The sequence below is a fragment of the Microcebus murinus genome, chromosome 4 (genome assembly GCF_040939455.1).
Source record: "Microcebus murinus isolate Inina chromosome 4, M.murinus_Inina_mat1.0, whole genome shotgun sequence".
NCBI lineage: Eukaryota > Metazoa > Chordata > Mammalia > Primates > Cheirogaleidae > Microcebus > Microcebus murinus.
In genome coordinates this window covers 44,577,900-44,604,344 of record NC_134107.1, presented here as the reverse complement: position 1 = coordinate 44,604,344, position 26,445 = coordinate 44,577,900, and the positions used below count along the sequence as shown (strand labels likewise).

Genomic DNA, 26,445 nt, shown 5'->3' with positions numbered 1-26,445 from the left:
TCATTCATTAGGGTTGAGGATAGCAAAAGCACAAGGGATACCTTCAAAACCCATTCCACATTTGATGGGTAGAGAGAATTTTCAAATGAGGTGCTTCAGACACCCAGGCATCTGCCACTATACCAGTGATGAGCACAGAGATCAAGGACCAGAATGCAAATTTTAATAATATTTGCCATATTACCATATATATATAGATATATATGTCAAGAACTTTTGAAATTCCTTTCATCCAGGAATCATATTTCTAGCAATTTTTCCTGAGAACATAATCAGAGATCTGACTAAAAATTTTAAGCACAAAGATGCTGATTATAGCATAACTTTTAGCAGCAAAAACATGGAAACCACCTAAATTTCCAAAAATAATCACATAGACTGTGGCATATCCATATAATGGGACATTATTTTTAAATGTTAAATGATTATTTTAAAGAATATTTAAATAATATGGTGGAAATGTTCCCAATATAGTTGTAGGTGGAAAATATGGATATAAAGCAAAGATGTTATATATATATATCATATTTTAAAAAATTACGTGTTGAAAAAATACATTAGAATGTTACAGTAGTTTTCTCTAGGTTGTAAAATTATGGATGATTTTGGTACTTTTCTATAATTCTACAAAGAGCATGTATTATTTTTATAACCACAAATTTGAACTTATTTTTTTAAAAAATCCCTGTTTTACCTACCTCCCAGAGTAGTGATAAAACCAATACAAGGATGAGCTTTCTAACAATAAGAACTATCCTAATATGTAATCCCCAGGAAGGGGGTGCAAGCCAGTATTATGTGAACCCATGGCCCCTGATTATGTTATATTAAGACTTTAGGAACCTGGGATTCTAGAGCTATCTGAGAAATCTCTTTACTCACAGGATGTGTCCAACATGGTTGGCAAAGCAGGACTGGGTTGGCCTGGTACTTCCTGCATAGTGCCCTGATGCTCAGTGGCATGACTATTAGAGATAAAGCAAGCAGTCAGTAACCAGGAAACAGAGATCCTCTGGGGGACCAACGCTAGCAGCCAATGGCCACTATGCCCTTACCAGCTTCTACTTCCCCAAGTGGTAAAGGCCCCTCTGCCCAGCAAACATGTTGCTAGGACTTCTGCTACTGGTTCTAGGGTACTGTGCCATGGTAACTTCCCTGAGGACCTAAACTGGTCCTAAGACTTCGTTCTGCAACTCTAGTCTCTGGCATGCCATGGGAGAGAAAAGGAGGAGTAAGATTGTTAAATACAACCCTAAGATATTTTTTGTTTTGCCCATCATTGGTTTGGCCCACTAAGTGTTTTAAAAGACAATATACCTGGGTAAGGGTTTGGCTTGGTCACAATATGTTATAAGCAACTCAACTTACACCTATAGCCCTGCAGGCACCTAAGCTTGAGATAGGAAAACTGAGATCCAAAGAAGCAAAGTGACTTGTTGAAGGCCATGCAGCAAGTTATTGGCAAATTGGGTCTAGAATTCAAGGGTCCTGACTTCTAGTTCCATGTATTACATTACAGAATCCTCAGCTCTTCAGGGACTCCAGACCTCTGACATTAGGAGGGACCCTAGCCTCTTCCACCTTCCATGGGTCTCCCCGCCCAAGATTGCAGGATACTTTAGCTTTTCAGTTGTCAATGACAGAAACATGGGGAAATATGAAGTTCATACTTGGAGTCAGGAGTAACTGATAGTGAGCAGAGAAAGAGGACATCTTAGGAATATATGGCTACATTGAGTAATATAGAACCAAAGTTCTATAAAGAACGTGAAATGGCATCTAATGCTAAGTAGATAAGTAAATAAGGCTGCAAACATCCATACAGCTCACGAGAGACAGGCAGGGATACTCTGTGGGTATCAGGAGAGGCTGATGTGTGGACGCATGGGTGTTAGGGAAAGACGAGAAATTTTGGCCTTGGTTTCTTGGCCCTCTTTAGCTTGGCAATAGATTTACTCTCATCAGACAGTGAACTAACTGTTGTAGGACAGAGCATAACAACTGTGATAAATTCTGAATGAGTGAATGTTACATCCTGGGCTCCCTCTGCAAGACAGTGACTATTACTGTGCCGTGGGAAGGAGAGCAGGAGTCTGGTGTGTATATTTTCCTACCATTCTATATCTACATATTCTCAGAAAACAAATGATAAAAGAGTAAAAGGTAAAGCAAGGACATGAGGAAGACAGTGTGGCAGAACAAGGAGAAGGAGAAAGGAAGATTAGGGTAGAGGATAGTAGAAAAGCATATTTTAATAATAAATAATTTAGATGACAAGCCTAGAAATACGTTTTTTTCTTTCCAATTTAAAAAGGAAAATGGACTTCATTATTCTGACTTCTATTCACACACTGACCTGTCTCCACTTCCCTCCTGAGCCTGTTGGTTTCCAAGATAATGCAGTATCAAGGTAAATCAGACAAGAGCATTTGAATGTGGACAGAAAAATCCACTCTCAGCCCTACCACTTGCACTGGAATACTGCGAACTGCCATGAGTCTTCTCAGGTGGGAAGACTGCTAAAAACAGTGAATTAATTTGGTTGTTTCAGTGCGGAGAAGCTGTGGTGCCACCTCGCTGCATGAATACATTGTGCTACCGGCTTCCTCTGGCTCACCCAGGTGTGCCCAGGCATCACAGGCAGTGTGACTCCTTAGGGATGGGACAGTCTTTGGCAGGGAGGGAGAGTCAATGAGCTGGAAGGGAGCAATGACACAAGGGATATCCCAAAAGTGCAAACCCAAAGAACAGGACAGCCTCTGGGTCAAATCCATAGCTCAGTGGAACCCTGTCCATCTGGTAGCAGACGGCTGTTCTAGACTCAGCTATTCCCTTGTGAAAACCTCTTTGGTAATGGTGTTGTCAGTCCCTTTCTCAGTCCAATGCTCAGACATCATCAAGCCATACAACCAGGAATGTCACAAAGATTTTCAGCAATAAAAACAGCAGAAGGAACTGTTATTTACTTATTTTATTTTGAATTAAAGGTGTTAATTACAGAAGAAAGAGCCCCAGAAAAACTTTCTAATAAAACAGGCAGTGTACTCCCCAGCTTGGTTCCTCCTTCCCACTGCCAGTCTAACAATGAAGAGGAAAGCTGAATGGTAAGGGGTCTAGCAAACAGTCCAATCTACTAGGTGCAACAGGGAAGGTGGAAGAGCATGTTTCAGAGCTAAAAGAGGAAACCCAAGCTACCTTGCACCCTCAACATTCCTGTCCTCATGGGCAAGATATCAACATCCCAGGATGCTAGCAAGCCACCTGGGATGGCAGAAAGGACAGCACACTACAAGTCACTATATCTGGGTGGCAAGGCCCAGCTCTGCCACTGATATGCTGTGCAGTCTTTGGACCAATGCTTAGCCTCTATGAGTTCTAGTGTCCCAATCTGTAGAACAGAGATAATAATGTGAACCTAATAATATTATTAGCAGAAATAAATGAGACAGTATACATATGGAATGTTAGGTAAGGAAGCCCTCAAACACTGTCAGTTTCCCACCCCCACCCAGTCCCACACACTCGTTTCTTTTTAAAAAAAATTATCGGTCTTGAGGGGTCCTTTCTATTAAAAGTTTTCCATCAGCCTCACACTGGAGAAAGTAAATGCAAACCACTGCCCAATGTCAGATCACCCACAGCTAAAGGCAGGCTCAAAGTCACTGTACTTCTGAATTGTGGCCAAAATCATTAGAAATAGGAAGTTTCCTTTTTTTCTAATAATTTGTTTCTCCTCCAACATTTTATTATAAAAATTTTCAAACATACGGAAAGGCTTAAATACTTGTATACAATTAGCACCCATATTCCTACTACCTGGATTCTACAGTTAACTTTTGCTGTATTTGCTTTATCACATAACAGGCCATCCCTCTCTCCATTCATCAATCTACCTTTTTTAATGCATTTCAAAATAAGTTGCAGATAGAAGTGTCCTTCACATATGCTTTGATGAGTTTTTCCCCAAATTTTTTTATTGTGGCAAAATACACATAACACAAAATTTACCATCCTAACCATTTTTAAGTGTACAGTATCCTAAACCTAACCATAACCCCAACTCAGTGGTATTCAGTACATTCACATTGTTATGCAACCATCACCACCACCATCACCAGAACTATTTTCATCTTACAAAACTATTGTAAAATTCTATATCCATTAAACAATAACTCTGCATTTTCCCCTCCCCCAAGCCCTTGACAACTACCATTCTACTTTCTATCTCTATAAATTTGACTAGCCTAGGTACCTCATGAGTGGTAGTCATATAGTATTTGTCTTTTTGTAACTGGCTCATTTCACTTAGCATAATTGTCCTCAAGGTTCATCCATGTTGTAACATGTGTCATGATTTCCTTCATTTTTAAGGCTGAATGATATTCCATTGTATGTATATACCACATTTTGTTTATCCATCCATCCCTCCATGGACACCTGGGTTGCTCCTACCTTCTGGCTATTGTGAATAGTGTGCTATGAACACAGGTATGCAAATTATCTCCTCCAGAGCCTGCTTTCAGTTCGTTTGGATATACACCCAGAAGTGGAATTGCTCAATCATAAGGTAATTCTACTTTTAATGTTCTGAGAAACCACAGTATTATTTTCCACAGCAGCTATACCATTTTGAGTTCCCACCAACAATGCACAAGGGTTCCAATTTTTCCACATCATGGCCAACACGTTATTTTCTTCTTTTTTTTTTCCAATAGTAACCATCCTAATGGTATCTCATTGTAGTTTTGATTTGCATTTCCCTAATGATTAGTGATGTTGAGCATCTTTTCACACACTTGTTTGCCATTTGTATATCACCTTTGGAAAAATGTTTATTCAAGTCCTTTGCCTTTTCATATTGGGTTATTTGGTTTTTGTTGTTGGTAAGTTTGTGGTTTTGTAGTAAATCCTGAAGTCAGGTAATGTGAATCTTGACAACTTTATTCTTCTTTTTCAAGATTGCTTTGGGTAGTCACAGCCCTTTATATTTCCATATAAATGTTAGAATGAACTTATCAATATCTACCCTCCAAAAAAAGCCTCTTGGAATTCTGATTAGGATTGCTTTAAATCTACAACTCAACTTAGGGAGACCTGACAAGTTAACAAGATTGGGTCTTCCAGTGCATGATGTGATAAATCTCTCCACTTATTTGGTCTTCTTTAACTTCTCCCAACAGTGTTTTGTAGTTTTTACAGGTCTTGCACACTTTTGTTAAGTGTATAACTACATATTTTATGCTTTTTGATGTAATTATAAAAGACATTGCTTTGTAAAAACTTTTCAATTCTTTGCTGCTGCTGCTATATAAAAAACATAATTGCTTTTTGTTGTGTTGACTTTGTATCCTGCTAAATTGTCTTCTTGGTTCTAATAGTTATTCTATAGATTCCTTAAGATTTTATATCTCAACAATCATGTCATCTGTGAATAGAAAAATATTTACCTCTTCCTTTCTGATTTTTAAGCCCTTTATTGCTTTTTTCTTGTTTTATGGCATTGGCTAGACTGTCCTCCATCTAGTATAATATTAAATAAAAATGATGAGAGAGGACACACATGTCTTATTCTGATCTAAGGGGGGAACACACATTAAATTTTTCACCATCAATTATGATTTTAGCATTTTATAAATGTACTTTATTAGACTACAGAAATTCTCTATTTCTAATTTGCTAAGAGTTTTTTTTTAAATCATAAATGGGTGTTAAATTTAGCAATGATTTTTCTATATCTGTTAAAATTATTATTCTGGTTTTTCTCCTTTATTTTGTTAATATGGTGAATTACACTGATTGCTTTATAAATAAAAAAGCAAGCTTTCAATACCAGGATAACATAGCTTGGTCATGATATATTATCCTTTTTAAATATTAATGGATTTAATTTGCTAATCTTTTGTTAAAGATTTTTGTGTCTATGTTCATGAGGGATACTAATCTATAATTTTCTTTTTCTGTAATGTCTTTGTTGGGTTTTGGGATCAGAACTATGCTGACTTTGTAAAATAAATTGGTAAGTGTCCCCTCTTCCTCTATTTTTGGAAAGATTTTATGTAAAAATGGTGCTTTTTCCACCTTAAATATTTCATAAAATTTATCAGAGAAACCATCTATGCCTAGAGAGTTCTTTGTGGGAAAGTTTTTGATAATGAAATGATTTCTTTACTAGATATAAGGATATTCAGATTTTCCATTTTTATTTGTATTTCTATTCCATCTTGTGTTTTTGTACATGGTATTTTTTCAAATAATTAATCCATTTTAATCTAAGTTGCCAAATTTATTGGCATAAGGTTGCTCACAATATTTCCTTAGTCTCCTTTAATGTCTGTAGAAGCTGTAATGATATAGCTACTTTTATTCCTAATACTGGTATTTTGTGATCTCTTTCATTATTTTTGGTCAGTCCAGTTAGGGCTTTACCAATTTTGTTGATATTTTCAAAGAATTGCTTTTGTATTTTCATTTTTCTCTGTTTTCTATTTCACTAACTTCTGTTCTTGTCTTTATTATTTCCTTCTTTCTACTTATTTTGGGTTTATTTTTCTCATCTTTTTCCAACTTCTAAAGATGGAACTTTAAGTGACTGGATTTAGTCCTTTCTCTTTTCTAATATATGCATTTAAAGATATAAATTTCCCTCAAAACACTGCTTTAGCTAGATCCCACAAATGTTGATGTGCTGCTCTATTTTATTATTGTTTAGTTTGAAGTTTTTAAAATCTTTTTATTTTTAAATAAATTTGAACCTACAGAAAAGTTGCAAAAACTATACAAAGAACTCCTGTTCACCCTTTACTCACACTCCCCAAATCTTAACATTTGCCATCTTTGCTCTATATTCCTTCTCTCTATTTTTTGTTTGAACTGTCTCTGAGAAAGTTGCTAAACTGATGCCCCATCATTCTAACATGTGTTATAGCATGTTCATCACCAACTGGACAACACTTTCTACTTAACAATTCAACCATCAAAACCACAAAACTGACACTGATATGTAACTTCCAACAAAGCTTCAGACTCCATCTAGGTTCCACCAATAGTCCCAGTAATGTCCTTTACAACAAAAGGACCCAGTTCACAAATGCATATTTCATTTAGTTCCATATCTCCTTAGAATCCTTCAATCTGGAACAGTTCCTCAGTCTTAACTTCTAGGACCATCACACTTTGAATGTGCCTACTTTTGGTCACCCTTTAGTTCCTTCAAGTAGTGGTTTTTTACATTTTGTCTGAGTTTATAGTTGTTTTCTATGGGAGGATTTTTCTGAAAGAAACTATTCCACCAATACCAGAATTGGATGGAGATGGGATTTAATCCTCTTCTGACCATAGATCTCACATAAGAAACCTGCCTCTGTCTGATTAGAGTGACAGTTCTCACATCTACAAAATGGGAACAGATTATATTGACTCATAACATTTCATAAAGCTTTTCCAAATATTTTATTTATCATTATAATTAAAAGAATGCCTATATATAGTTAAAAGATCAAATAGTACAGAAAGGTATAAAATGAAAAGAAAAGCCCCCCCCAACATTAAATGAATTATCTAATGAGCAGAGTCTCTCAATTCTATGCTTGACACATCAATGATAGGAAAACTAGAGGAAACATAGGCTGGAAAACAGAAAACGTAAGTTTCCAGTCCTGGTTCTACTGCTCCAAAATGACTTTAGATAAATCACTTATTCAGTAAGTGTTTTTTCAGCTACTACTAGTACATTAAACTTCTCTGTGCCTCAGTTTCTTTATCTGAGAAACACTCATAGCACTATCCATCTTTTCCATATGCCTCACAGGCAGGAAACTAAATGATGTAATAATGTATGTTTGAGTGTGCTGAAAGCAGAAAGTACAATACAAATGTAACAGTACATCAGGCATTGCACCTCTAGAAACATCAACATGGAAATCAGAAGTCTTGGTTAGTCCTGAATACAGATGTGGGAAAAAAAAAGAAAAATAAAATTAAAAAAATAAAGAAAAAAAAAAGAAGCCTTGGTTGGAACACGGAAGAAAAAGAAGAGATAGGAATGGAAGAATCTATTCTATATTCTATTTAGTTTTAAAGTATTATACTATCTATACTTGCCCTGCCCAGTATGGTAGATACTAGCCACATGTAGCTATTGAAATTTGAATTGATTCAAATTAAATTTGAATCAATTCAAATTAAATAAAATTTAAAATTCAGTTTCTCAGTCACACTAGCCCTATTTCAAGTGCTCAGTAGCCACATGTGATTATCAGCTATTGTACTGGACTGATACAGACCATTTCCATCACTATAGAAAGTTCTACTGGACAGCACTGATTCATACTATTTTATACTATGTATTCTCTTAATTGCCTGATATTTATATTGTTGCTCTGGAATTAATACATTGCAGTTAGCCTATCACAATAAAACAAAAAAAAACAAAACCCAAAAATCTCAAAGATGAAAAGAAATCAGTCTCCAGGTGGGTTAGAGTTCTAACCAAAACAAAATGGTATTAAGCCTTAGAATTTTGGAAGAACCCTTGGGACTGCTTCTCATTATACAGCTTAGGAAACTGAGGCCCAGGGAAAGCAAAAAAGTCTCTGATCCCAGGTCCCATAGAGAGTTAACATCAAAATTCAAAATGGAATTCTGGTATTTAATAATAGCATAAGCTTTGCAGTAGGATATGGGTTTTAATGGCAACTCTGTCACTTACTAGCCATATGACCTTGGACTCCCCAAATCTCATTCTTTTCATCTGCAAACTGAGGAATAATAATCCCAACTCATGAAGGTTAAAGAGATAGTGTCTAGAAAGTGCTTACTAGAGAATCTGGCACCCACAGGGACTTGATGAATGCTACCTGCTGTCATTATTAGCTAATACATTGCTCCTTCCACTGCACCACAGACCCTGATCAGGGAGGCTGTGGACACCAGATGCATCATCATCATGGAGCTGGTGAGTGTAGGAAGGAACAGGGAAATTATGCAGCTTGGCAAAATGTGCCAGGGGAGCAGAATGATAAATGCATTATACAGCAGTAACTATGGAACTGCTCCCAGAAGTCCCCATGCAACAGCAGAAATTTCACCTTGAGGGGTGCAAAGGGAAATGTACCATTTGTATGCCTCTGCGCTCCTACCCTTAAATAGGTGTCTGCGGAATGGAGCAATGCAGATTGAAAAAGATGCTTATACTTCTATGACCCTCATGCTGAGACTACTGGAGGAGTCAGCGTTCTGTTTTTGTCCCTCTCCCTCCAGAAATAATATATCACAACTCTGTTAGCAACCAACCCAGCTATCCCATGACAGACTTTTCCAAGACTGCTTCAGAGTTGGTGGAGCTGAAGTCCCCAAGGCTTCTCAGAGCACCTGCTGTTGTGACCCAGCCCCTCAACCCATGCCTAATAGGGTATGATATTCAAAAAATCATAAGATACAGTGCCCACTCTGCAGCACCATATACTCTCCTCTGGAAGACCATTATACATGAAATAATCAGGGTTACAATATAATCAAACACTAATAGGTGATTCAAACTCGAAGTGCAGAGAGTGCACTTGAATTCCATTCAATTCAATAACAAATCCCAACCACTTGCTTTCTGATGGGCACAGTGCCAAGCGCCAAAGATATAGCTACAATCAATATATGCTACCTATCCTCAAGTAGCTTATACTTGAAATAGCAACTGAAGTTGTCCAGAAAAGATTCAATTGGGTAAGCACTAACCTGAGCTTTATAAAGTTTTTACAATTTGGATTTTCAGGTAAAGGGGCTGGGATTGAAATACTCCAAAACTCATACTCGCTGCCACTGTGAATAGAAACAGAATAGAAAGCCTAAGAAAGAACCATGAGGAACTAAAATATCCTTTCTCTCAAGTCTTTTTAAGGGCATTCTTTACTGTCTGGCTTTAAAGGGTAGTTTCCAAGGAAATCCTCTTGGGTAGCTCTGCTCATCTCCCCTAATCTGTGTCCAGGAACCAAGGAGGGAAGAATGACCTCTCACAGGCTCTGCCTCTCTTGCACCACCTGGATTTCTAGGGGGTGGAGTAGGGTGAGCATCTTTTCAAAGTCACATATTTGCCTTCCAAACCTGGAAAACCACCATCCGGTCACCTGTATGTCCTCTAATCCACAACACTGTCACTGGATGAGCTCTGCTATTTCCTAGCTTTGTCCTCAGACAAGTTACTTCCCTAAGTCTTGGTTCCCTCATCTACCAAATAGTGATAAAATAGCCTATTGCTTCATAGACATGTATTAAGAATTATAAGTGATGTTTATAAAGTGCTTAACACAATAGGTGATATATAGTCAATGTTCAACAAATAGGAACTCATTATTATTCTTTCTTTTAAAATTCTATTGTTTTCAATCAAGTCTTTCTCTTTTTTTAGATATCTGTAATTTTTTTATTTCAACATATTATAGGAGTACAAATGTTTAGGTTACATATGTTGCCTTTGCCCCACCCAAGTCAGAGTTTCAAGTGTGTCCATCCCCCAGACGGTGCGCACTGTACCCATTGGGTGTGTTTATACCCCTCCCCTCGACCCCACTCCCATCTGCCGGACACCTGATGAATATTATTACTATATGTGCACATAAGTGGTGATCAGTTAATACCAATTTGATGGTGAGTACATGTGTTTCTTATTTTTCCATTCTTGTGATACTTCGCTTAGTAGAATGAGTTCCAGCTCTATCCAGGATAATAAGAGGTGCTAGATTACCACTGTTTTTTGTGGCTGAGTAGAATTCCATGGTATACATATACCACATTTTATTAATCCACTCATGTATTGATGGGCACTTGGGTTGTTTCCACATCTTTGCAATTATGAATTGTGCTGCTATAAACATTCTAGAGCAGATGTCTTTTTTATAGAATGTCTTTTTTTCTTTGGGTAGATGCCCAGTAATGGGATTGCTGGATCAAATGGTAGTTCTACTTGTAGCTCTTTGATTTATCTCCCTATTATTTTCCACAGAGGTTGTACTGGTTTGCAGTCCCATCAGCAATGTATGAGTGTTCCTATCTCTCTGCATCCATGCCAACATTTATTGTTTTGGGACTTTTTGATATGGGCCATTCTCACTGGCATTAAGTGATATCTCATTGTGGTTTTGATTTGCATTTCCATGATGATTAGAGATGCTGAACATTTTTTCATAGGTTTGTTGGCCATTAGTCTATATGATTTTGAAAAGTTTCTGTTCACATCCTGCCAAATTTAGAGCTCAAACACAAGCCTGCCAATAGTATCCTCAGTTTATCACCTTAGAGGGAACCAATGCCTTCCCTTAGATCCTTCAGGGACCTAAAAAGGCTTGATCTGCTCACCTATGCAACTCAGTCTTCCCCAGCCTTCACATTTCATCTCTTCTAAGAAGCTCTCTCAAAGACTCAAGAGACTTGGCCAACAACTCTTTTACCTGACACTGCCTCTATATCTCTCTGCTCACAAGTCCTCAGCTCCAACCTGTAGGGAATTTATATACTACCAATCAAACTCCATTTAGAAAGCTTTAGGACTCTGTGTCCTCCCTGTTGTCACATTCCAAGTCCAAGTTAAGTAAGTAATGAATGCACCCTGGGTATTTGACAAGTACCAATGGATAAAGAGGAACATAAGAATCACGGAAATGATTCATATCAAAATCCAGATCTGTGATAACTGATAATGATTTCCAAAGAGCTGCAAGAAATTAAAGTTTCTTGAAAACCCACATAAGAAATCAAAATGTACATTTTGATGTACATGTAAATGTACATGTAACAAAATGTACATTTGTTGCTTTATAGTTTATAAAATGCTTTCATATTCATGACATAATTTTGACAAGAGAGGTAAACCTAGTAAGTATTATTATATCTATTTGACAGATGAAAAATCTGAGGTTCAGAAAAGTAAAGCAGTTTGCCCAAGGATCAAGTCACAGTGTAAAGTCTCTTGATTCTTCTAAGTCCTGCCCCTATTTGTTGCCCCCTCATGCAGACCCTAACCTCAAATGATGCACATGCTCCATACTATTAATAACAAATATTACCCAGCAGGGACCATAAGGAGATAAAATCACAGAGAAGATACTCCAAAATGACTACCTTTTTGAAGTGAGGCACTTTCCTCACCCAATCTTGGGAGTGCTGGCTATGGTATATACATTTCCTTTAGCAATCATGAGCAAACTTCCCTAGCCAGCAGGGCCTCCTGAAGTGGCATATGGGAAGGTCCCCATGGGAGCCACAGTGGCCTCCCAGCACTTGTGAGTGGGCCCCAATTCTGCCTCCTGCTTTGCTTTCTCCTTATACAACTGGCCCCTCTGAAAAACCAGAGGTCACACAATTATTGTAAAAGATGCTTCTTTTGAAAAGATATCTCTGATTACTTCCATTTCTACTACCCATAGCCAGCCTCCCCCAATTGTGGATGATACTAGACATCCAGTAAAAACAGATCTCTTCCAGGCTGGGTGTGCTTGCTCATGCCTGTAATCCTAACACTCTGGGAGGCTGGGGTGGGTTAGGGGTGGGAGGATTGCTTGAAGTCAGGATTTCAAGACCAACCTGAATAAGAGCGAGACCCTGTCTCTACTAAAAACAGAAAAAATTAGCCAGGCATGGTAGCACAGAACTGTAGTTCCAGCTTCTCAGGAGGCTGAGGAAGGTGGATTGCTTGAGCCCAGGAGTTTGAGGCTGCAGTAAGGATGACACCACTGTACTTTAGCTCAGGCAACAGAGCAAGACTCTGTCTCATACACACACACACACAAAAAAAAAACCCACAACCAGCAATCTGCAGATGCAGGAGGTGGCCACCACCACTGACAGTATCCCCACAGAGAGAACCACTGCATCACACAGGGGAATTATATAACCAAACAAAGACTAACCTTTCCCTTCTAGTCACAATTCAGGAGTCCCTCTACCAACTAGCCTGGGGTTTTGGGATTCTGAAGGCTATATCCCAAGGGAATGGCCTAGTTTTCCTTCCCTGGAAGTGACAAGAACAACATTTTGTCTTTATCTACCTCAAAGGTGCCTACCAGGCAAGGCCTCAGTGGCTCAGGACAATGCAGGCAAAGAAGAGGCTGGAACCAGACAGGCATAATCTTTGCAGAAGAGAGGTGACTACAGGGCTGGCTCCTAAGGCAACCATCCAGTACAAAGTAACCAATGGAGCCTGGCAAACAGAGGCTGAATTCAGGCAAGTGGCAACAACAAAGAGGTCCCACTGATCAGATGGCCTCTAAATAAGAAGCTCCAAGCAGCAGCAACATTCTACAGGGGAATCAGCCACTTAGAACAAGGTCCCAAACAGTGGCAAAGGGTCCAGGATATAGAGTCCAATTCCTGGGCAATGGAACTGGCAAAATCCAGACCCTGCTCAGGTTATGGTTTTGTACAAGTAGAACTGGCAGAAAAGTCCAACTGTCTGGTGGGGCTGATGTGGGAGTGAAAAAGTGCTTAGGAAAGGAAAAAGGGAGGTCAGAGTTCATCACAGCCTACAGCCAGGCCCCCTGCAGCCCTACAAAGTCCAGACCCAATCTCTTAAGAGGGATCAAGGACAGGGGAAGTGAAGAGGTAGGGGGTGTGGGAAAGGGCTTCAGGATGGAAAAGCATCTCAACAGAGCCAAGGAAGGTAAGTAATGACACCAAGCAAAGAAAAACTCAAAAGAGAAAGAAAGAAGTGGCATGTTTGTAAGGCTGGATGGGAGGAATACCAAGACAACATAAAACATCATCCTTATTAGCTATTGGGGAATGAGTAGTAGTTGTCCAAGCAGCCAAAGGCAAAGGGAAGCAGAACAAGCATGCCCAAAGACTCAGAAGTATCAAACAACATGATAGTTTCATTGGTCAGGCACAGATGAAGTACAGGATACAGGGAGAGAACAACAGAAGGTGAGGCTGGATATTTTGACAGGGGCTGGATCAAGAAGAGTTTCTTATGAAAATCCAGAGATTTGGGACTTCATCCGGGATGGGAAGCCATATATATGTAACCCTAACAACATTTGTACCCCCATAATATGATGAAATAAAAGGAGGAAAAAAAAAAAAGTAAGGGCATACATTCATCCCCATAACAATTATTTGCTGAACACCTACTGGGTGTTAATCAAGGTGATGGGGGAAACGATGGTAAACAAGGTCAACAACAATTCTGGAGTCTATACTCTCATAACTCCATTCTTTGTACCCTGGCTGTGCAGATTATGGGTTGTGTGTTTCTCCCACCCTTTGAGAGCTGAAGCTGAGTCTTATTCTCCACCATATTCTAAATGCTTGGCTAAGGAAGTATCTGTCTTAATCTGGCTTGCATTGCTATAAAAGAATACCTGAGGCTGGGTAATTTATAAAGAAAATTTGGTTAATGGTTCTGTAGACTGTTCAAGAAGCATGGCACTAGCATCTGCTTCTGGTCAGGGCTTCAGGGAGCTTCCACTCAAGGCAGAAAGTGAAGTAGGAGCAGGCATGTCACATGGCAAGAGAGAGGGGTGGGGGTGCCCACACTCTTTTAAACAACCAGCTCTCATGTGAACTAATAGAGCAAGAATTCGTTCATTACTGTGCAGAGGACACTAAGCCATTCATAAGGGATCTATATCCATGACCCAAACATATTCCACTCAGTCCCACTTCCAACAGTAGAGATCAAATTTCAACATGAGATTGGGAAAGGACAAAGATCCAAACTGTATCAGTATCCAGTAAGTGTTTATTGTGGGAATAAAAGTTTTCTGTATTTTCTAAGAATCTTTTAAAAAAAAAAAAAAAAGTAAGAGCATAACACAATCAGATTTATATTTTAGTACATATCTTTGGCAACAGGTTGGGGGCAGCTGGGGTGAAAGCAAACTAGAGACAAGGGGTTACCAACTAAGGGGCTGTCACTGCAACTAGGCACTAGATAATGAGGGTTCAAGCTAGAGGAGCAGTGGTAGAGATGGAGGCAGTTTTAGAGTCCCCTGGGCAACCAATTCATGTAGCGTGCCCTCAGCTTTCACAGACCTAGCTCTCATCAGAGACTGCTCTCATCAGACCACTGCAGCCTCCTTTAAACCCTCATTGCCTTCTGTTTTTACTCTAAACCTCTGCATGATTTACTTTTCACCCTGAGACAGCTCAGTTTTCAAGGTCAAACACAACAAAAGACAGCTGGTCAGCTCCAGGGTGACCCTGGGCAAAGCCTGGGGCAGTCGTACTTCCGCAGAGTGTGGTGGTAACATATGAGGTCACTAGGACCTTAAATCAGTGCTGATGAATTTCCTCTGCTGCTGAGAAAAAGCAAGCCAGAAACATCCTTGCTGTCGAAGCTGATGGCTACCTCACCAGGAATTCATACTCTCTGGTGCTTGGAGATTGGCTATGGATTATCAAGCATCTGGGCTCCACTATTTTCACTGGCTCTGATTCAAAGTGTTTACCACAGGATCTGGGATGGCTGTTTGGTTCCTAAGATCTCAAATGATTAAGACAAAAGAGCAGCTCTGACCCACACTTATTACAAAACTTGTATCTGAAGCATAGAGTAGCTCATAGGTCATGAACCCCCCAACCCCCACAAAAAAAAACCTTTTATACAGCACTTTACAGCTTACAAAAGCCCTTATATATCTTATTTGCATTTTTCCATATGCTTGTGGGCAAGGTAATGCAGATATTCTTATACCCACTTTATAGATGAGAAAGCTAAGGCTTGGAAAGGTTTTGAATGACCCACAGTCACATAGAAATTCCAATCCACCTTCAAGACTCTGTCCCTCAGACCTGCAACTCCAGCCAGCACTGTGGTTTACCATAATTGTGACTTACCTCACTATCCCAATCCTTACTGAAGCTATTCCTTTCCTTGATGCTTTGCCTCATAAGACACTGATGCAAAGCCTGGAAAGGGTCACCAGGTCTCTATTAGACCCAACTACCACCCAGTGATGGCCAAAGCCCAGGGTCACATCCTAATCAGAACTGTCCAGAGAGGCAGTTTTCCTGCACACAGCTAGCAATGAAAAGAAGGAGGGGTCTGAGAACCAGGTTCAATTCCCTGTTATACCATATACTGTGTGACTTTGAGAAAGTGAGAGATTTCTCATTGAACTTCAGTTTTCTCCCCCTAGAATGAGGAGAGCAACCTCTACCTACCCACCATTCAGTGGTCAGGGCAAAAAATGGTCTCTTGCATGCTTTTATCACCACACTTCTACTGATTACTTAGTTTGTACCAAGCCTGGCTCTAATTATACAAAGATAAATAAGACAGTGCCTGCCCTCAAAGAACTTGCAGTTTGATTTAGAGATGGACATATAAATAATTACTGCATTACTAATAAATACTATATTGTAGTATTGGGCAGCAACTTTGTCTTTATTTGTGAATTCTTAGCGCCTGTGCATGGCCTACAGTAGGACACAGTCAGCAATTGTTCAATAAATAAGTAAAACTAATATATAACCTGATAGCAGAAGATAACACACAGTTCAATGAAAGCATTCTCTTCTTCACCTCAACACTTCTATCCTCACAGATCCCTTTTTCTTCCTACCGGATGAAAGAAAGAAAAAGTCTCCTTCTTGGATTGCTTGAGCCCAGGAGTTTGAGGTTGCTGTGAGCTAGGCTGACACCACGGCACTCACTCTAGCCTGGGCAAAACAAAGTAAGACTCTGTCTCAAAAAAAAAAAAAAAAAAAAAAAAGTCTCCTTCTTGTCAGAACTAACCCCTTCACAATGACCTCAATCCTAGCTCTCATCTCCTTGGGGTCTTCAATCTAACTCCTCCTCCTCCCTCTTGCAACTTTACTCATAAGTTTTCTTTCTCTCTCGCTTTCTCTAATACCTTCTTTCAGCCTTCTCATGCACTCTTGTTGCTCCGTGCTTACAAAACAAACTAGAACCAAGCTCTCCAGCAAGTCACCGAGCTTGTGCGCATCCTCTTCGACTGTGACTCTCCCGAGAGGGCTGCTCACGCCTACATCTGTATTTCTCGTCACCCTTGCCTCCCTGTGCTCCTGCTTTAGCTCCACCTTTCCACTGAAGCTGCTCTCACAAGTGTCACCACAGCCCCCAGTCACCAAATCCAGTGGTCTTTCTCTGTCCCCAACCTCCCTGACCTTCTTGCTGAAATTTCCTTAGTTTCTGTGACACTGCAGTTCCTGGCTCCCTTCCTCTCTCCCGTCAATACTCAGTCTCTATGTGGCTGCTCTTTCTCTGCTTTCCTCTTCAACTCGAGTTCCTTGCCAAGATTCCCCTGTTACTTTACATTAGCTCCTTTGAGCACTAATTTAACGTCAAGGCTTCCAATTCAGGAAGCCTTTCCAGTCACCACCCCCACCCGAGCCCTGCAGAATCCAGCAAAACCACAGGGACTGGAAATGCAAGAAAGAAAAGGTCACCAAGGACATGGGAAAGGACAGGATCAACATATTTTCATCACCGGACTCTCTCAGAGCCTTTGTCACATTCTGCTTGTCCTGCAGTGAACTTAGCCCTGCTACTAACTCACAAGCTCCTCAGATAGAAACTGTTCCACTCATCTCTGCTTCCCCTATCCTGATCTTGTGCTCGGACATACAGGCATAGCTGAGCAGCTATTGGATTAAAGAAGAAAAGCCGAAGGTGAATATGCATGCAAGTGCTAAAGGACTTGCATAATTGATAGTCTTTGTTAGAAACTCCAGGGCAGTTCTGAGCACAATGTAGGGTCAGAGGCTATCTGTGCTGGGCATTTGAGAACCAAATGCCTCAAAACATGAAAATGCCTATTCCTGAGCTGGCCTGGGATTGAGAAATACAGACTGCAGGAAGGGAGAGAAGAGAAGGTGAAGAGGGGCATATACCTCCAAAACCATTTCTTCCATTCATTTTTTATGTATTCAGTCTGTAAACATCCCCTAAGCACCTATGAGGTTCCAGGGACTATTCTAGACACTGGGAACACAGCTTTGAAAAAGACAGACAAGGCTCTTGCTCTCCTGGATCTTACTGGATTTTAGTGAGAAGAAAGAGATGATAAATGTAAATAAGAAAACAGCAGGTAGTGGTAAGTTCTTACTATATCATACCTTTTGCCATCTCTCTCCAATATGACAGCCCTGGCTGGTGGTTCTTTCCTTCTTCTGAGTATTCACATGGACAAATCTAGTCCACCACTTTGAGATTAGTTTCATGTTATTTCTTACCCTGCCATGTCAGCAGCTACAGCACAGATGTGCCAGATTTTCCAATCTCCAACAAAACAGTCTTTGGGTGAACATCGCTACCCATAGCACTGGTATCCCATTTAGGGAGGCTTCTAAAACACTGGCCCCCACTACAAGGTTTGGGCTGCCTGGGCCCAAGGTCTCAGATACCTCATGCTCCTCTAGGAACAGCAATGATGGTATGGGTTACTTACCAGAGAGCCACTTGGGAAGGCTTTTTCAGGTTGTGTTCAATTCTGCCAGAGCCCTCCGGACTCAGCTGATTGCTGGTGGTAGATTTCTGTGTTATTTAGGGCACCGAAGTCCCATAGTCTTGACACAAACTTAAAATTAGAAATGCATTAAATATAGGAAAGAAGGAAGGTCATTCAGGAAAGGCAGCCTTCCGAGGGAGCTGCAGGACAAAGACACCCTGGAAACTTCCAGGTTCATTAATGGGTTTTACACAAGCATTCAAGTGGTATTTCTCCTTCAGAAATAACACTGTAGAAAGCGTAGGGGACTGGCTCAAACCTCAGCTAACACAGCCGAGTGAGTGACTCTGCAAACTAAAAATAGCTTCTTTCCCACTCATTCTGACAGATTGCACTTAGACCCTGTGCACAGGTTGATCCTCTAACAGTTTTAGTCCTGCAGCAAAATGAGGGCTGATGGCATCTGGGCTTGACAATTACCCAGTCTCTGCTCACCTCTTGTTTATTTCCATGTTTCCTGCTCCTGCTCCAATGGCTCTGTGTGTGCACATACATGCACGTGTATACTGAGCTCCCCAGCTGGGATTTGGTGCTCCTGAATCAAACGTGGGCAGAATTTAAACCAGGAACATGACTCAGGACTACGGCTGCAGACTGAGCCCTTAGAAACACTGGGAATCAAGCTATTTGCCTTGGATCTTCTCCTAATTCCTAGCTAGCCTCTCTGGGCCTCAGTTTCCTCAACTGTAAAATGGGAATAACCATTTCTATTCTAGCCTATTTCACAGCATCACTCTAGGACCAAATGAGATAACATACGTGAAATTTATTTTCCTTTAGACAGTGACAGGACAGGCTAGACAGGCAGCCAGATAGCAAAACTACGCTCAGCAGCTACAAACAGGTAGGCATCTTGATTGCATTAGGAGTTAAAAGCCAATCTAGACCCATGGGTTAAGTTTATGTTGTCCCCTCTGCCTGGAATGTCCTCCTATACTATCTTTGCTAAACTCCTACATATTTATAAGAATCCAGTTCAAACAACACTTATTTTTTGTTAGTGTCTTCAGAATTAATCATTCCCTCTTTACTACTCCCTTGGCCTTTTGTATATACCTCTAATAGCACTTTTCACTCTGCACAGTAGAGATTTACTTATGTACCTGGAAGTTCTTCTAGGGTAAAGGACCATGTATTTTTTATCTTTGTATCCACTTCCCTACCCCTCACCACTGTGTGGCCAACACTGGCACATGGCAGGTGTCAACCAATATTTAGAGGGTTGACTATGGAATGGGCAAGAGTCAAGGAGGTAAACATCAGAGAGATCCAGGAAAGCAGAGAAGGTAGAACAGCACACACAAAGAGCCAGTGTAGGAGGCAGGCAAGAAATCCTAGAGGGCAGTGTCACCAAGGTCTGTCCCAGACAACAGGGGGACAGCCAAAGGAACAAGAGTCAAAGATAAAAGTTCTGGGAAGACCAGATAGGGATCTGGTTCTGGAAACAGTAGGGAGTAAACATGGAACAGGGTACCCTATTGAGGTCCAGGGACTACAGAGCAGGGGTATTATACTAAGTCCCACAACTAAGCTGGAATGGGAGGGCTTAGGGACAAGGAACAAGGACAAAGAATAGAACCAGGGAAAAGAATCAGAGCAAAGCTGAAATGGTACTGAAGAAGCCTAGAACTTCTAGATTAGGTCTGCAATGTACCCACTAAGTGAGCAGAAGCATTTCTGTCCAACTGTGAAATGCAGGTTCCCATTTTGGATAGAGTTTAGAGCCAATGTTCCACAGGAAATGTGCAGGTAGCAGCCACGCCTGGGGTTTGGAGAACAAAGAGCTGCTGGGGTATATGTTTACTGTCAAGGAGCAAACAAACCCCTTCATGGACATCCTGCCCTGATGTGTGCCTGGGGGGATTAATCCCAACCACTGTGCTACCCCTGGAATTTTCCAAGAATGGCTAGAGAGGCCCAGTATTGAGGTAAAGCTGAATGAAACAGAGTTTTCACCACTATAAGAACATTAAAGGTGCCGGGCGCGGTGGCTCACGCCTGTAATCCTAGCACTCTGGGAGGCCGAGGCGGGCGGATTGTTCGAGGTCAGGAGTTCGAAACCAGCCTGAGCAAGAGTGAGACCCCCGTCTCTACTATAAATATAGAAAGAAATTAATTGGCCAACTAATATATATAGAAAAAAATTAGCCGGGCATGGTGGCGCATGCCTGTAGTCCCAGCTACTCGGGAGGCTGAGGCAGGAGGGTTGCTTGAGCCCAGGAGTTTGAGGTCGCTGTGATCTAGGCTGATGCTACAGCACTCACTCTAGCCTCTGCAACAAAGCGAGACTCTGTCTCAAAAAAAAAAAAAAAGAACATTAAAGGAAGGCCAGCCAGGTCTAAAATTTCAAATAAAGTCTCTCTTAGGCTAGAAATGAGACATGGCTCAGAAAAAAAGAATTGAGACTCTCAGGGAATTGGAGACCCTGACTCCAAGATTTCAAGACCTTTCATCCAGGAAAGCATATACACGAAGAGGGTGTGAGGAAATAACTCTCAATTTTACTTCTTCTATACAGAAAGTATGTGAGTTTCTTCAAGTACTTCAAGTCCCAGGCTCACTGTTTACCTACCTACCATATGATCAGGGGCCAGAGGAGTACCCATTCTGAGCCTGAGTCTCCTTATTCACAAAGCAATCATTGTAACACACGCATGTAAGTTTAAAATGAAGATGAAATAATAATATCTGTAAAGCATGTAGTACCCTGTCTGGCCCACAGTAAGGACTAAGTAACTTTGTGCTTATTTGCTTTCTTTTGTTCACAGAAGAGGATGGTTATACCACCGTTCAGCTCTGTCTACCCATATTTTCCCCTCCTGCTTAACTGTCCTTCTGGACCCTTCTGTGCAGATATCCTACCAAGGCCCCAGCTCAGACAGCTCATTCCTCCCCCTGCTTATCCCTTGAACATTAAAGGCAATTAATACAAATTAAATGCAATTGGTCAGCTGTGTGCCACACTCAGGTCTTTGAAGGTCAGGAATTGTCAGCTTAGTCCAAAGCTGTTCCTGCCTCCCCAGATGTCCCTGGACAAGTCCGTGATCAGGGTAGAACCTAGTTTAGAATGGCTCTTATCTTTTCCAAGGTGGATCCACTCCTAGAAGCTTATAGCTGCTCCCGGCCTGGCTTTCTCTGAGCCTCAGGTGACTATATGACTGGCAGGACAGACCTGGACATCAGCAGCTGACAATAATTCCCAGACCCAGTTTACCAATGTGTAATAGCCTGGAGTCTGAACCTGTAGTGAGACCAGAGAGTATACACTCCAGCACCCCAGAAACTGGAGCAGAGAGAGAAGGGAGCACTAAAATGAAGCTGCCAAGGGGCTCAGGCTCAAACCCACTCCTCATATTGCCCTGGTAATAAGCTACATAAAATTCACATCAATGTCAGGCTCTTAGGCTATATGTTTGCACTGGCCATGTCTGGCACAGTGCTGCACACTGTGGCTACTGCAGGGAAGTAAAAGACTTCAAAGGGGAAGAAGAGTAAGGAACCAACAGTTTCTCATTGCCTATTGTATGCCAAGAACTTTGCATGCTATCCTCACCAATACCTTATGTATATTATAATATGCTATATGATAATATATAATTATTACATAATAATATAATACCTTAGGTATTATTATCCTCATCTTGCCAATATAACCAGAGACTCAGAAAAACATATGAGGCCTGTATGCCTCTGCTACTATGCTACCTGACCCAAAGTCTTAAATGATCTGGGAAAGACAAAGAAAAGATGAAGAGCCTAAAACACTATGGACCAGGCTCTCAGCACCTTAATTCACTAAGCTAGTGAGTTAATATTAGCTCAGTTAACATTAGTTTAAATACCACATTCCCTCATTCACTGCTGGCAGAGTCAAATTCTACCAAACAGAATCTAGAGAAATGTAGCAAAAGTCATAAAAATGCTCATGAACTTTGCCCCTATAATTTCATCTCCAAGATCATATCTTAAGGAAACAGTTCAACAGGGATTCACTGCAGAGTTCGCCATAAAAAAAAAAAAGGAAATGATCTAAACGTCCGACTTCTGAAGAATGGTTTTAAAAATCTCAGAACCTTCTAATCATGTAATATTATACTGTATAGCCATTTTAAATGAACATTTTAAACATCAAGAGGAAATAAAACAAACCATTTGTGATAAAATACATAGAGACTGAAAACAAAACATAAACATTGTCACCATGACTTTGTAGAAGTATGTATATGTATAAATGCCAAGAAGGAATGTAGTTTTGTGTTAGGGTGGCAAGATTATGGATGGTTTTATTATTATTACCATGTGTAAATTGTCTTTGTAGTATTGTGTAATACCTTTTCAATCAAAGAGAAAGAGAAAAAAAGACGGACTTAACCCCGCACTAAGGATGGGCCCAGGAGGACCAGGGCTGGGATGTGAAGCAGAAATGGAGAACCGTCCTACATACCCGGAAGGAGGAGGCCAGGAAGGCCTCCGGGGAAGGGAAGCCCTCTAGGTATGGAGAGCATTGTAATTAGTCTGATGCTAATTACAGAAGTCTCACTAGATTATTAAATTTTTGACAGACTCTGAATGAAGACTGAATTCCTTCATAAAGCCAACTTGGGTTCAGAGGCACATTTCCTGCATGGCCATCCTCATTCTTCTCAAAAACCTAGCCTTTTCTTTTTAAGGACAGCAGTAAAGTAAATTTAGTAACATAAACATACACCCTGGAGAAATTAAGACTCCTGCCTTAAATGTAGAAATTCAAGCCATTTCAGAAAACCAAAGGGGCTTGAAAAAGCAACTGAACTACAATGTTTTCTACACTGGGAAATATAACCAGAAGTTTAAAATGTTCAGCTCACCATTAAAGGCCCCTTTGCTCAGATTCCAACCCATCTTTCTGATATTACCTCATAATTGCCCCTGCAGACATCCCATGCTCCAGCCAGACTGAACCACCAACACTTCCCAAAAGAGTTTCTTCACTTTCCTACCCCCATGATACTGTTCAAGTTGTTGTTGAACAGTACTAAAAGTTAAACAGTACTAAACAGTACTAAAAGTTAGTTCTCTTCTCTTTTATAACTTCTTGTTCAAGAATGACCCATGTTCCAAGGCACAGCTGAAAGCCACGTCATTCTCAAAATCTAAACCAACCCCTGGATCCTGAATTCATTTCTTATTCTTCACAGTGGACCCAGAGTACTTTGAACCTGTGTAAAGGAGTTACACACAGTCTGCCTTACTATAGTTACCTGGGTAACTGACTTTTCTACCATATTACACCATGAGCATTTAGCGGCAAAGACCCCTTCAGATTCCTACATGCAACCTGTCATAACGCCTGGCACACAGCAGAGGCCCTCAGTAAATGCTTCACTGAAAGACAAAAAGAAGAGACACGTCGCATTTATGAGAAGCCACTTCCTACCTCAGTTGCTCCCATTAAGCAATGCAGAGATGAAGGCACGCTGTTCTGTGGTCTTGAGCAGGGGAGGGATGAATCCTGCTTTTCTAGTTTCCAGCCTTCAGGAGACTCCAACTTCCTCCCTAGTTGACCATAGTCTGCTCGGCCCCAGGTAAACATCTTGCCAGTTTCTAAAAACAAACATCATTTGAATTAAGACTACATTATACACCTGTGCTCTCATTACTAGGCAATGAATTACAAGAGAAAGTATGAACATTTATTTTAGCACAAACTACTACACCAGGAGCCTTCCTATCTTCCTGTAAAGGAAGCATGTGTATTCACATTTTTATGATGTGAAAACTGAGGTTCAGAAAGGTTAAATGACTTGCCCAAGATCAAACCAAGAATCTCCTCTCCATCTCCCAATCCAGGTGAGGATCCTTTAGCCACCTTGAAGTTCCCCATGCCACAGCCTCTTAGGGTCTTATCTTAGCCCAATTAATAGCCAGTTTCATGTGCTTTCTCCTCCATGCAGCATAAGGGGACCTTTCAGAATCTATGCTCTTACCCAAAGGAGCAATTCTAATAGTCCCAAGGCAAGTGTCTATGCATGCTAGAGGGAAGGGAGTGAGAGAAGAAAAAAAAAGACAAAACCATTTGGAATCAGAAAAGCATTCAGTCCCCCAGAGGTACCACATGGGAAGCTGGCCAGTGCTAAAGATGGTAGAAGAAAATAAAGTTTGGAAAAGGAGAAATAGCCTTTCTTCTCCCAGATAAGAGAAAACTCGCCAAACTCATTCAGTTGTACCAAGTGCCACATTTGTTATTTCAACAGAAATGCAAAACCCGATGAGGCATAGATTATTAACAGATTCTCTGCAATAAATATGCATAACCATGTGCGCTGTATAAATTCTTTATACATGTTTATTTTAACAAAGAAAAACTTTGCTTAAGAGACAAAACACCAAGTAATGCATATTAAATTCTAGATAAATCTACTACATACTCTGTGTTTGGTATCAAAGCTTCATCTGGCCCCACATTTAACATATGTTTTATAGTGTCAGCTAAAAAACAACCATAGATTCATGGGGGAAATGTCACAATATCACAGGGATGCAAGGCTCTGCAGGGATACAGTTCTCAGGATGAACCTGCTAGCAGACACTAAGTAGATACCAAGGAGTTCACAGGAATCTGACTTCTGGGCTTCCTCAAAGAGGGAACAAAGTCTATGCAGCCCACAGGGTACCTGGTATGTTATGAGAGCTTGGAGTGGGTCCATTCAGATGTGCTATTTCATGGATCTGCATGTGCTGTTCCTTTTGCTATTGATGTCCTTTCCTTACCTGGTAAACTATGGCTCAAACTTTAGAGTCCAGATCACTTAATGCTAGTTCTCTGAAAACTTGCTTGACTCCCCAACTCTATCTAGAAAAGTGAAACTCACCCTCCTGTGAGACATCTTTATTATTAATATAATACACATCAACTACTCTGTTGCCATTTAACAGGTGAGAAAATTAAGGTTCAGAGAAGTGACCTGCCCATGGTCACACAGCTTAACCACATCTCTTTCTTTTAGTCCATGGTAACACTCTACACATTGGTTATTCACATTTGTCACTGCATAATCACTCAACACTCTTCCTTCACTTCTGCAGGATTAGAATCCAAAAAGCCCATGTGCCCAGGACCCATGAAATCCATGAAGCATCCAAAACTGGCAAACTGTCCTACATGAGCTGGCTAGGATTTATAACCAGACAGCCTGAGCAAGAGATTCCCTAGAAACCAGAGGATAAAACTATTACTGCTTAAGTGACCCTAGCATTCCTCTGCTGGGAAAAATTAGGTAGTTGTTATCTGCAAGGTGACAGAAAGAACTGTGTTACCACGAATCACAAAATTAATCCTTTCTTTCACATCAAGTAAAATACCTTAGAACTTTCTCTGTTATTGATTATTGATGTCCAAGACAGGCAAGACTGCTAGAATATGGTGCCACCATTATTCCATCTCCAATAGCAATTCAACCATTCCACTTACATAGCACTTTTCACCTTCAAAGCACTTTACAAAGATTAACTAATTAATCCTTATACTCCCTGGGGAGGCCATAGACATTCTAGTATAGACACATCCAGAAACCAGGCCAACTACATGTTCAGCCTTCAGCCTCAAGCCTAAGTTTGATGCACTCTCTGAATCTGTTTTTCCTCAAAATAAACTCTGCATCAGAAGGCTCACAGAGGACAGAAAGGACCCTTTTATTTTTGCTCTTCTTTTAGGCATACATTTATTGACCACCTCCCAGGTACCTGGCAGATTCATAGACATTATCTCAATTAATCCTTACAATAATGCTGTAACAAATAGATTATTAAACTTATTTTACAGATGAGTCATTTTACAAATGACTAAAGTGGTCAAATGACTTGGCTGAGTTCAGCAAGTGGTGGAATCAAGATTTAAAGCTGTATCTTCAGAGTCCAAGTACTGTGGTATCTCCATTGATTGCACAGCTGCTGTTGCAAACTTATGAAACCTGGCTGATGAAACAGCCATTTTACAATGTTTGAGGAG

At 40.5% G+C, this 26,445-nt stretch overlaps 1 protein-coding gene across 7 annotated transcripts in view; it reads right to left on the bottom strand.

Moving 5' to 3' along the window:
* Positions 1–26,445, bottom strand: part of SERGEF (secretion regulating guanine nucleotide exchange factor) — a 236,204-nt gene that overhangs the window by 150,125 nt on the left and 59,634 nt on the right. For all 7 annotated transcript variants that reach the window (XR_012918957.1, XR_012918959.1, XR_012918958.1 and 4 more), the window contains one exon: positions 23,875–24,041. Coding sequence is in view for 4 of the 7 variants with exons in the window: in XM_012780647.2 (XP_012636101.1) it covers positions 23,875–24,041 (167 nt within the window). In the remaining 3 variants the exon portion in view is untranslated. The remainder of the gene's footprint in view (positions 1–23,874; positions 24,042–26,445) is intronic.